This window comes from Pseudophryne corroboree, chromosome 7 (genome assembly GCF_028390025.1).
Source record: "Pseudophryne corroboree isolate aPseCor3 chromosome 7, aPseCor3.hap2, whole genome shotgun sequence".
In the NCBI taxonomy this organism is placed as follows: Eukaryota; Metazoa; Chordata; class Amphibia; order Anura; family Myobatrachidae; genus Pseudophryne; species Pseudophryne corroboree.
In genome coordinates, this window is record NC_086450.1 from 98,919,652 (window position 1) to 98,932,819 (window position 13,168).

The 13,168-nt window shown below is 45.6% G+C and overlaps 1 protein-coding gene across 1 annotated transcript in view; it reads right to left on the reverse strand.

Annotated features, from left to right (window-relative positions):
* Positions 1 to 13,168, reverse strand: part of HAT1 (histone acetyltransferase 1) — a 207,914-nt gene that overhangs the window by 107,624 nt on the left and 87,122 nt on the right. Inside the window, exon 5 of the mRNA XM_063933462.1 lies at positions 7,927 to 8,106. Coding sequence (XP_063789532.1) covers positions 7,927 to 8,106 — 180 coding nt within the window. The remainder of the gene's footprint in view (positions 1 to 7,926; positions 8,107 to 13,168) is intronic.

Consider the following 13,168-nt stretch of genomic DNA (forward strand, 5'->3'; position numbering starts at 1 on the left):
TCAACTTAAAAAATTACCCTGCCCCCCAGTAGGTCTGCCCCTTAGAGGTACTGTGTGTGCGCGCCGAAGCCGCGCACGTGCCAAAAAAATGGGTGTGGCCAGTTAAAATGGGACGTGATACACATATGCCCCCAATAGTGCGGTGCAAGATCCACAATTGCCCCCACAGTGCCAGGTATACAAATGCCCCCACAGTGCCAGGTATACAAATGCCCCTCACAGTGCCAGGTATACAGATGCCCCCACAGTGCCAGGTATACAAATGCCCCTCTCACAGTGCCAGGTATACAGATGCCCCCACAGTGCCAGGTATACAAATGCCCCCCACAGTGCCAGGTATACAAATGCCCCCACAGTGCCAGGTATACAGATGCCCCCACAGTGCCAGGTATAAAGATGCCCCCACAGTGCCAGGTATACAAATGCCCCTCACAGTGCCAGGTATACAAATGCCCCCACAGTGCCAGGTATACAAATGCCCCCACAGTGCCAGGTATACAGATGCCCCCACAGTGCCAGGTATACAGATGCCCCCACAGTGCCAGGTATACAAATGCCCCTCACAGTGCCAGGTATACAAATGCCCCTCACAGTGCCAGGTATACAGATGCCCCTCACAGTGCCAGGTATACAGATGCCCCTCACAGTGCCAGGTATACAGATGTCCCCACAGTGCCAGGTATACAGATGTCCCCACAATGCCAGGTATACAAATGCCCCCACAATGCCAGGTATACAAATGCCCCCACAATGCCAGGTATACAAATGCCCCCACAGTGCCAGGTATACAGATGCCCCCACAGTGCCAGGTATACAAATGCCCCCACAGTGCCAGGTATACAAATGCCCCCACAGTGCCAGGTATACAAATGCCCCTCACAGTGCCAGGTATACAAATGCCCCCACAGTGCCAGGTATACAAATGCCCCTCACAGTGCCAGGTATACAAATGCCCCTCACAGTGCCTGGTATACAAATGCCCCTCACAGTGCCAGGTATACAGATGCCCCTCACAGTGCCAGGTATACAAATGCCCCCCACAGTGCCAGGTATACAAATGCCCCCCACAGTGCCAGGTATACAAATGCCCCCCACAGTGCCAGGTATACAAATGCCCCCCACAGTGCCAGGTATACAGATGCCCCCACAGTGCCAGGTATACAGATGCCCCCACAGTGCCAGGTATACAAATGCCCCTCACAGTGCCAGGAATACAGATGTCCCCACAGTGCCAGGTATACAGATGTCCCCACAGTGCCAGGTATACAGATGCCCCCACAGTGCCAGGTATACAAATGCCCCCACAGTGCCAGGTATACAGATGTCCCCACAGTGCCAGGTATACAGATGCCCCCACAGTGCCAGGTATACAGATGCCCCCACAGTGCCAGGTATACAGATGCCCCCACAGTGCCAGGTATACAAATGCCCCCCACAGTGCCAGGTATACAAATGCCCCTCACAGTGCCAGGAATACAGATGTCCCCACAGTGCCAGGTATACAGATGTCCCCACAGTGCCAGGTATACAAATGCCCCCCACAGTGCCAGGTATACAAATGCCCCCCACAGTGCCAGGTATACAAATGCCCCTCACAGTGCCAGGTATACAGATGTCCCCACAGTGCCAGGTATACAGATGTCCCCACAGTGCCAGGTATACAGATGTCCCCACAGTGCCAGGTATACAAATGCCCCCACAGTGCCAGGTATACAAATGCCCCCCACAGTGCCAGGTATACAGATGTTCCCACAGTGCCAGGTATACAGATGCCCCCACAGTGCCAGGTATACAAATGCCCCCCACAGTGCCAGGTATACAGATGTTCCCACAGTGCCAGGTATACAGATGCCCCCACAGTGCCAGGTATACAGATGCCCCCACAGTGCCAGGTATACAAATGCCCCCCACAGTGCCAGGTATACAAATGCCCCCCACAGTGCCAGGTATACAAATGCCCCTCACAGTGCCAGTTATACAAATGCCCCCTACAGTGCCAGGTATACAAATGCCCCCACAGTGCCAGCTATACAGATGCCCTCCCCCCTCCGTGCTGCTTACCGTGGGACACGGAGGAGAGCGCGGCTGTCGGGTGGGAGCGGCGGCGTGTAGTACTTCAAACCAGCCGCCGGTTCGAGAGCCAATCAGAGCTCGTGGACCGGCAGCCGCGGCTCCTGATTGGCTGCCGGTCCGCGAGCTCTGATTGGCTCACGGACCGGCGGCTGGTTTGAAGTACCTCACGCCGCCGCTCCCACTCGACAGCCGCGCTCTCCTCCCTGTTCTGACAGCTGAGACACGCTGCCGCCGGACTGAGCGGCAGCGTGTCTCACTGACACAAGCTGGTGGGCCGGACCAAACGGCTTCGCGGGCCGGAGGTTCCCCACCCCTGTAATAAGGGATCAATTACTAGTTGGTCACACTACAAATTTGGTATTCATGAAGTCTGACTGTAGTAAAAAATAAGAGGAGCGAGTTCTACTTGGAGGTTTAGGGGTGTATTCAATGCTTGTCTGATCCTTTCCGCCGGAAAGGATCAGACAACGCAGTATTAAATTTGTGGCCAAATTTGTCAGGATTTGGCCACTCGACAATGTCAATCCGACTTTTCTTTAAGGACGGATTGACAATGTCGGAAACGGGGCTAAAACTTGTCTGATTTGGCCGCGAATCCGCCGATCTGTGTGTTTTCCGACAAGTCGGAATTGTCGACCTGTCGGAAAAACAGCAGCGGAATTGAATAGGTTGGAACAGTTTCCAACCTAAAAAAGTTGGAAACTGACGTTTTTCCGACAAGACGGCAGTTCTTACTTGAATTGAATACCCCCCTTAGTGTACAGACTTCACAGTCCTGCATAAAACCTGCTTCATTTAAGCCATAAAGCTAGTTTAGATAAATCATAACAGCGTGGGGGTCATTATTATAAAGGGGCACTTTTCTTTTTGAATGTTCTGTTGAGACATTGAGAGTAAGGATCCCCCCCCCTCCTCCCACGATATGTATTTATTTATTAACCATTTCTTATACAGCGCAGCAAATTCTGCTGCGCTATTCAACTGGACACAATGATAAGACAAAACTGGGTAATAAGAAACAGTCATACTGTAGAGGTAGGAAGGCCCTGCTCGCAAGCTTACAATCTAGGAAATGTGATTCTTCAACTAGAAGTCAGTTTGCAGAGTGGTAATGGCTCCCAATGGGGTAGATGTATGAAGCAGTGATAAGAGTGGAGAAGTTTCCCATGGCAACTAATCAGCTTTGAAGTCACATTTATCAAGTACATTCTATAAAATTATACACAGCAGCTGACTGGTTGCCATGGGTAACTTCTCCACTGGCTCACTTCTCCACTCTTTTCACTGCTTCGTACATCTACTCCTAAATTACAAAAAAAAAAAGGTATCTACAAATGATCCATCACCACCTCCGATTTCAATATTCTCCATCTGCAAGATGAAAACTCATCTCTCTGCCTGTCTAATACCATATTTCTTATTTGCAAAGAATGCCCTCACTCTTCCCAGCGGCAGGTACTTCTGTACCTCCCTAAATGCCACCATGCAGCATCACAATTCCATGCACTCGGGCGGAATTCTAGGTGCACACTACCAGACACTTTTGTGCTCAGTTTAACAATTCAGAATGAAGACACTTCAAGTAAGTTGCTGACTGCTTTACTTCATATGGGAGCCAACAGAACAAACCACTCCTGATTTATGAATGACTGCAGAATTTGCAGTGACCTGTTCAAACATTGTTCATTGATGCATTTAACTGCAGCTACCAGCATCGAGTAACCAACTCCTATTTAATTGAATAAAACATTCCAAAAAAAATGAAAATTCAGATGGAAAAGTAATTCCAAGATGATTTGCTTCTGGCGAGGCGTTACATGCTTTCTGGTCTCCTCTTACATGCACCCGTTGCTGACCGTGTTTGCCCCATCTGGCATTGAGAGGCCGGTGGTCGACAGACTGAATGAGGAGAATGCAGCAAACCTTGCAGGAGCCTTCTTACTCCTGCCAAGCCGGCTTTCATTCATTCTGGAGTGTGCTGACCACCAACAACACACTGTTACCAGGAACAAGCAGAGCCAAGGTCGTGCAAGACACTCATACGAATAAATACGCAAGACAATTTGGAAAAGTTTTGTCATGCCAAATATCCAACTTAACGAATAAATCTAAAATATATATAAATATAAAACAAGAAAGTGACCAGAGCCTACAAGTGCTAAAGCATAAAAGTGCAAAATGTGCTACACAGAGATATAAACAACAAATCAGTGCTCGAAGTGGGACGGTTTACAACGGTATGGCATACTGCCACTTCGAGCACTGTAGCAGGGCCGACGCAAAGGAGCTCAGCTCCTGGTCCCAGCCGCGCAGACAAGCTCCGTCTGCAGCGGCTGCTCTGCCTACTTGTGGTGTTGGGGCACTGGGAGCGAGGCTCCCAGACCTCAGCGCCCAGCACTGCTCAGGGAGCCAGCCAGCCCGGTCCCCCTGTGTGCGGCACGCTCGAGCCGCAGTGGTTCCTCCTCCCACCGCCGCACCGGAAACCGTGATCTGCCTGTTAGCCTGTAGTGGGCTTAACAGGCAGCAGCCTGGTCCACTCATCACAGGCTTGGTGACCAGACTCCGCGGCCACTCTCACGGCCGTAAGCTAGCGCTAGCGGCACACCTGGTTTCTCCTGTCCGGGACTCCCTTTCACGTTTATTTACTGCACTGACCTCTGCTCGGATGCAGGGATTTAGTGAAAACAAGCAGCCAGCTTCCAACAGTAGCAGAGAGCAGATGAAATACCTGGGCTAGCAATACCTGGGCTAGCAGCCTTGCTGTGCCTTCAGTGGGAGAATAGCATATAACGGAGGGTGGTGACTACACTACACTGGGTAATAACCTCTGTGTTGTACATTGGCTACCAGAGACTTGGGTGTCTAACGCAACAAGTTCAATATTTATACTAAATCAACAGGCCATAGGTGTACTGTTGTACTAGCCCAACTGCAATTAATCTGTATTGTGAATTAGCCACAGAGGAATGTAATCTGCATTACACACAGTGATACCACACTGGAACAATGACTATGGGCAGAGTGTAAGTGGTACTATTCTATTCAGTGATTGTGGGTCCCAGGGACCCCTCACTTTCGAAAAGTGGGGTCCTTCTCTACTCTTTCTGGGTCTTATCACATAAATTATGCTTTTGAGCTCCCCATAAAGCATCAGACCACCCCCCACATGCCTTACACATGGGAAGTCACACTCGTAGTTGGGGCTAAGCTGGTAGTTGAGGCAGGAAGCAGTTGGGGAAGGGGGGAGAGGATATAAAGGTGGTAAGGGCATGAGGTCGTTAGGGTAGGAAGGGGGGATAAGTCTAGATATCAGCTGGGGCAGTACTTTGAGGCAAGTAGAGGTTAGGTGCAGGCAGTGCTGGGAATAGAGAGGTGATCAGAGTAGAAAGCAGCTGGGACAATAATGGGGCAAAGAGGTGGCTAATGACAGGCAATGTTGGGGGTAGGTAGAGGATAAGTGTATATAGCATTTGGGGCAGTACTGGGGGCAAGAGAGGGTTAGGGGAATGCAGAGCTGGGAATAGGGAAGGGATAAGGGTAGTTAGCAGCTGCGGCAGTACTGGGGGAGGGCAAGGAGAGGGTTAGGGGCAGGCAATGCTGGGGCTTGGGAGGGGATAAGGATAGATAGCAGCTGGGAAAATAATGGAGGAAGCAAGGAGAGGTTATGGGGGAAGGTAGTGCTGGTGGTAGGGACATAAAGCAGTTGGGGCAGAGTGGGGTTTTAGAACAGGCAGTACTATTGGCATTGCTGGGGGCAGGGAGGGTAGATAGCAACTGGGGCAAGGAGTGGGTTAGGGGCAGGTTAGTAGACAGCTGATATCCAAACATTCAGGAGGCAGATAATTTGTGTGGAGGTATATGACAGTGTCCAGCAAAGGTGCAAGGGTACACAGTTAATATAGGCACTCATCTGGCCAAGGGATCTTGTGGGTCTTTCTTTAGGGTAGGGGTGAAAGGGGGCTGGCTTCTGTAGGGGGTGCAGTGGTTCTGAATGCTGGAGAAGTAGTCAGAAGCACAGGGGGTCAAACACCAGCACCGGCAGTATGGCAGCCTCAGGGGTAAGTGGGTAACTGATGGCACACCTAAAAGCAGCAGTCAGTGAGGAGCACCTTACCGCAGCAAACAGAGCAGCAGCTGAGGTGACAGCACCCTATGGTGGAGTCACAGCAGAGACGGGCACCGGTACATCAAGGATCCCGGCAGATCCTGAGTGGGCAGCAACAGGGAGCTGGCATCGTGCAGGGGCGAGCGGCAGCAGAGATCTTGCGTCGCTAAGCGGAGGCTACAGGTGCCGTCTCGCACCAGTGAAGGAGGAGAATGCAGAGTTTCTTCTGGAGGCCATGGAGGGAGGAAGACACTACAGGTGCCATGGCAATTGGCGGGGGTGACACTACAGGCAGCATGGCAATTCAACAGAATGTAAATACGTATAGCTAATTCTCACTATCCCCTAGGTTTAGATACTGTAGTGACAAAATTATGGGGTTAATGTATTTTAGCGGCACAATGCACACTTCCAGCTTCGCCTTATTACAGAGCAGGAAGGGACATCGACAAGATGTAGTAACATCTTGTCTGGGGAAGTGGGCGAATGAAAAATTCCTCTTCCAGCCATGCCCCCCTGAGCTAAGTGCTGATGGGCTGTGTCTCCCTGTCCAGCCAGCACCAGTGCGCATGTGCGGGATCTCATTGCTCACGCAAGATCCCCTTGTGCAGTCCCAGAGCCGGCACCTGCCACAACCAGGGACAGCTTTGGCCCTGCTGTAGTGTGTGGGCATTGCCACCTGCAGCTGTCGTTTTTTATTGTACGTTTGCTGTTCTTAACATATACTACTGCATTAATCGTTTTTAAACCACTAAGTATCTGTGCACTTTGGTGTAATACTGTTTGGGACTCCGTTACAATGTTTTGACTATTTTCTTTGTATTCCATTTCCTGAATACATCACATGATTATGGGCCTAAGATTGATCTGAACACAAACATAATCAAGTTAAGCCTTACTATATGGTTACACTTTTAGTCGCTGGTCACTCATGTTCTATATTCTATTAATGCTGTAACTTATCACTACACGCTACTGTTATCTAGCTACCACCCAGAAAATTGGGGAGTGCAAATTTTGTCTAAATTTATATTGTACACCTTGATTAAATGCTTGAAAAGTTATTTACATTAGCTACTGGTGTGGGTAGATGTGGTCATTCATAACCAATTAGAATCTATCCTCACGAGCACAGGAGGAATATTCAACCAAGTACATCGTATTCTACACTTACCAGACAATTCAAGTATCTACAATGTACGGCTGCTGCGCACATCATGGATAATAACCGAATGGCAACATCGCTCCTTTTACTGAACTCACATATGGCAGTGCGAGACAGTAGAGCGATTTCATGCCTGCAATGTGCCACCATTACCACACAGGCAGCTATCGCTTTTAGCTGAACTGCCCCCTTAATACCCTTGATATCCGTTTAATGTGAAGCAATGCGAGAGAGATACTCTTTAAAAGGACTATACCAAAAATAATAAGGACAGATTTCAGCCATTAGGGTAAGAGAATAAGGGAAAGTTTGGAATCACCCTTTCCTTCTCCTCTCCCCAGTCTGTGGGTAGGTATATTTTTCTTTTTAAAACACAACGTTTACTGAATTTGTTCCCTCCTTTACTTGAACGATTCACAGTTGTGTATTAGGGTGAAGCAGCCAGGAAATGGTATGAAGACCAGTAAATAATGCATTTATGTCTGTAACAAACACTTAATATGATCTATAAATATGAAATAGTACAAAACAATACTCAAAACAAACATATAATGACGTTTAAGTTTAGAAAATCCTTACTTACCTTATATATCTGATAAGTAATTTCTTCTCCAGAGTCTTCATTGTAAACTGTGTATGTATGAATTATACTGCCAAATGGTTTAAAATTCACTTCTTTCTCCAGTAATGTCATGAAATCATCTGTAGCGCAGCAAAATCCCGGAGGCATAATTTCACGAATTTTGCTTTCAACATCATCCGCCTGTAAAGGAAAAATATAACTTCTTGTCAACAATGGACATGAAATCTTGAAGTACCGTGAAGTACAATGCAAAATTTTTTTAAAGAGACGGTCATACAGTAGCAGCGTCTACCTGGGACAGTAGGAGGCACAGAAAGCTTTGGAGAGATCTCTGCTCTAACTGCCTACACTGGGTAAATAATTATACCAACCATATCACAACCATGTTTAAAACCATATGTAAATATGAAATAAGGCAACCATGACTTGTCTTAATGTTTTACATTCTTTGCAGAAAGTAAGATACCTGTAATAGAATTTCATGCTTCTACAATGTATTCCCCCATGTGAAGTAACTTCTTATTATAAGGCTGCGTTTCTCACACCAAGCCCTCATGGAACCTTAACAGTGCATGTTTTCCAGATCTAGCTGCAGCATAGGTATGTTAATTGACTAACACAAGACATCTGCAGATTACACAAATTATTCAGAGGATACCTTGAAACCATGCACTGTTTGGGTTCCATGAGGCCAGAATGTGATAAACCCCGATTTAAAGTACTGTGTAGGAAGACTTAAACCCTGCTGATAAGTGAGAAAAGCAGAAAACGTATTTGTACACTATAAAGATAGTAGCTTGTATGATTATATATATTCTCTTTCATATAGAGAAGTTCAGACAAAAGGCGCCCCATTATTACCAATTAACTACCCATGTGTCATTGGGGTAAATGTATCAAACCTTGGAGACATAAAGTAACAGCTCCTGTTATTTTTCACACAGCCTGTAAAATGACAATAAGAAACTAATTGGTTGGCACTTAATGTCTCTGCAAGGTTTGACACATCTCCCCCAGTTACTGAAAGGGTAAGGTGATGGGGCCCTGGCAGCTGTATTAGCAGACAACATATATTAGTAATGGCGGCAGCTCCAAGAAAAAGATCCCAGCCGTTTAGGAAGCTCTCTAGGTCTTACAGCTGTCCTACAGTTTTTGGTTACTAAACTTTACTTGTGATGGACTAAAAATACAAAACACAGCGACTATCCTGAGGCTGGTCACCTGCTTGCCGAAACTTTTACTGTTATTTACAATAGCCAAGCAACTCTTCCTACCCCTACTTAATCCCTTACCATCTTAAACAATTGCTATATATAGGAAACTGTAGGTGTTACCTCTCCAATTACCCCACCCAGCAAATTATACGCCCATATCAAGGAATTAAAATCAGCAACTCCATCTATCGTTTTCACCTGTTGTCAGAATAATGGAACTACCAGTGAGAACAGAGAACACCTACACAATACGGCCTCACTGACATCAGTATGATACAGCAGTGGGCCTGGGTGGTTAGCTGTAAAGCAATCAGAAAGTTTGGTACATGGTGACGGTTATATAATCCACACCATTAACTTGTGTAAAGAGTTAGATGAGGAGTCTCTAACACAAAAGCAGCAGGACCAGATACCACACAGCTTATACTTGAGAATTTTCCGCTGGGACTATGTGAAATGTATCTAATCTTTTGTTACACTACAAATAATGCTTACGGGCACCTAAAGGTTAATTCCACACAAGTAAATTAAGTAGGAAGTTCAGCTTTAAGGGTATATTCATTTAGTGCCGGTTCTTTCGCCCAGGCAAAAAATGGCACTTTTCAGTTCTTTATAGGTTGAACTTACATTCGACCTAGTCAATGCCCGTGCCATTTTTTTCGACTGGAGGAAAAAGCGCCACGGACGAAAACCACGTGGAATGTCGCATTTGCCACTGATCCACGTGTTTTGGCAAATTTGCGGGCGTCTTTGCCCGTTTTTGGGTCCATTTTCGCCCATGCCGATTCGTCCACAAAAAAAGAAAGAAAAGGCATGGGCGAAAAGGGACTATAAAATGGGCGAAAACGCCCGCAATTTAATACACTAATGTCGAATTAGTGCAGTTTTTTCGGCTAGCTGAAGAAAACGGCACTAAATGAATACACGCTAAGCATTCAATGTTCCATCAAGTAGACAGGATAAGGACGAGTGGTGGGGTGGGGGAGGAAACTGCTTACTAACAGCACACAACCTGGCATTTTATTTACACAAATGGCATGTTTAGCTTTGAGTAGTACTGGTCTTTTACTCGTAAAAGGTCCATCATTTGCTCACGTTCTACACAAAGAATTATAGCTCTTTTACTTCTATATGCAGGTCTAACAGTAGTAAATAGAGCCATTAAAAAAATCACGAAATGGCCCTTAAACTATTAAAATGACAGTTCTGAAACAACAGACGTGTAAAACTTAAAGGCAAACACTGCAAACCTCTGCAGAGGGCTGCGACCCATACATTATTCTGCCAACGTATTTATTTCTAAACAAACAAAAAGAAAAAAAAATGTCAAAAGTTTTTGCGTGGGCCAACTATACATTTCTCTGTTAGAACTTCCAAAAACAAAGTGGCGGGTAATAATTCCACCATGAAATAACACTTTAAATCAGAAGAATTTTTTTGTTATCATTATTACAAATCATCTTAAAAAACTAAAAAGTAATAACCAGAGTCTATTCCGCCCTTCTCAAGCAAGGACAGGTGCGATGCTGCTTTGGTGACAAAGGGGAACATGTAAGTACATAACAGGGCAAGGATTAAAAAAGGTTGAAGGGGTAGGAGGGAGGGGGGATGGGGACTCCCCGAAAGCTTGTCTAATAGAGTTTTATATTAAAATTGACAAAATGTATTTAGGAAAACTGGAGTGCAAGTCAAGATCACCAATTTAGGATTACAAGGAATTACAAGTTGTTTTTATGCAGATCTGCAACAATAAAAGAGGAAATCCTCTCAGACGAACTGGAATCAGAGATTAGACGTAAGCTTGTTAAACAAGCCCCGTCCCCCTGCAGACTGTCAGCTGAGCAGACTACATATTCCTTTTCAAATCCCCTAAGGCCACTTGAATGAATACATTTACTACTTATCTTAAACCATGAATATTTGATGAACTTTCACAATAACATATTACTGCTTCTCACCAGGCAATAAAACCTAATGAATTGGTCTCAACTTAACAAAAAACGTGCCCCCCCTGAATGGAATCCCTAAAAGCCTAGCAGTGCATGAAACAAAATGAGCTTGCACCCCTCATTCAGGGGCGCTCTGTTCTCACTGTGTATGGGAGGGCAGCTAGACAATGAAGCCAGGTTTCTACTCAATGCAGCTACATGGCGTTCAGCTGAAATGTTTGTATTGTATCTATTTCCACAAGGGCTGACACAAGAACACTCTGTGGTCACTTACTAAGAAACCCTTTCACACCGTTTACATGCATGATGGGTATTAGTTCAAAACCCACACTCTTACGGCTCGCCATTCAGGCAGGGGAATTAAGATGCTTAGGACAAAATACGCTACAAAAGGCTAATACAACATGCTACTAATTCCTGTCCTTTCAACCATTATCCCCTAGTTGTGGCAATGCACCTGCAGATGAATAGCACTTATATCGGCATTCACTTACCCCTCTGCAAGTTACTGGCGGAGAAAGGACAGACACGCTTTCCCTTTGGCTAATTCTGCCCATTTTCTTATTACAGGAGTGGAGACAATAATCTGCTACCCAATGACCCTGTACTTTTTATTCGCATGAACATTACAAAGACTAGGCATTTGATGTCTTTGTTTGTGCAATCAACAAAGTTCATTGATGTAATAATATCACACAACTTGTGTCTATTTTAAGTCTCCTTATATCAGGATCATACCAATTATTTCCCATCTTTACTGTGCCATGTACAGGTCCAAGCGCTCTGTAGCATCAAAGGGACCTAGATCGAATAAAAGGGCTCTTCAAACTTTTTGCTCTCCCCCAAGCCTCAACATATTAAGTATTTGGAAGAAACAAAATAAGACCCAAGACTCTAAGCCTATGATAGGCATCAATCTTTTGGAGGACCATTTCCCCCTAACTACCAGAGTTTCTAAAGCATTTTTTCCCTTAGCAATCGAAATCTGTATTGAGCACAATGATATCCTGATTGTAGGACCTAACACCCGTTTACTCTTTAGTGATTTCTCCCGACAAGAAGCTCCTCATAGAAACCACTTCATCTGGCACCAATATTGCACAGGTGTACCTGATAAACAACTATTTATAAAGAACCATGTATGTTATTGGTGTGTCATCTATATCGAATTAAGTGCACAAGCATTTATCTTTATTTCTAGATTACATAGTATTCTGATGTTTAGGGTATTTTACATTTGCACAGATGTATGATTGAGATACAGTATATATTTTTTGATAGAAAATCTTCTTGACCTGAGTGACAAAATGAAGATAAAAACAATATAACTTCAATCACAGCTCAGTGAAACCAGCGTGTGTGTGTTTAGATTCCTTTTATATCCTTTTTAATACATAAAACATACATCTGTTCTTATACTTTGGGGACAACTCAATTGTCTTTGAGCGTCTATTTTCCCCATCTAGATGGGATGTTTAGATGCCCAAACAACAGTCACAATTAAAATAAGAATTTACTTACCGATAATTCTATTTCTCGGAGTCCGTAGTGGATGCTGGGGTTCCTGAAAGGACCATGGGGAATAGCGGCTCCGCAGGAGACAGGGCACAAAAGTAAAGCTTTCCGATCAGGTGGTGTGCACTGGCTCCTCCCCCTATGACCCTCCTCCAAGCCAGTTAGGTACTGTGCCCGGACGAGCGTACACAATAAGGGAGGAATTTTGAATCCCGGGTAAGACTCATACCAGCCACACCAATCACACCGTACAACTTGTGATCTAAACCCAGTTAACAGTATGATAACAGCGGAGCCTCTGAAAAGATGGCTCACAACAATAATAACCCGATTTTTGTAACTATGTACAAGTATTGCAGATAATCCGCACTTGGGATGGGCGCCCAGCATCCACTACGGACTCCGAGAAATAGAATTATCGGTAAGTAAATTCTTATTTTCTCTATCGTCCTAGTGGATGCTGGGGTTCCTGAAAGGACCATGGGGATTATACCAAAGCTCCCAAACGGGCGGGAGAGTGCGGATGACTCTGCAGCACCGAATGAGAGAACTCCAGGTCCTCCT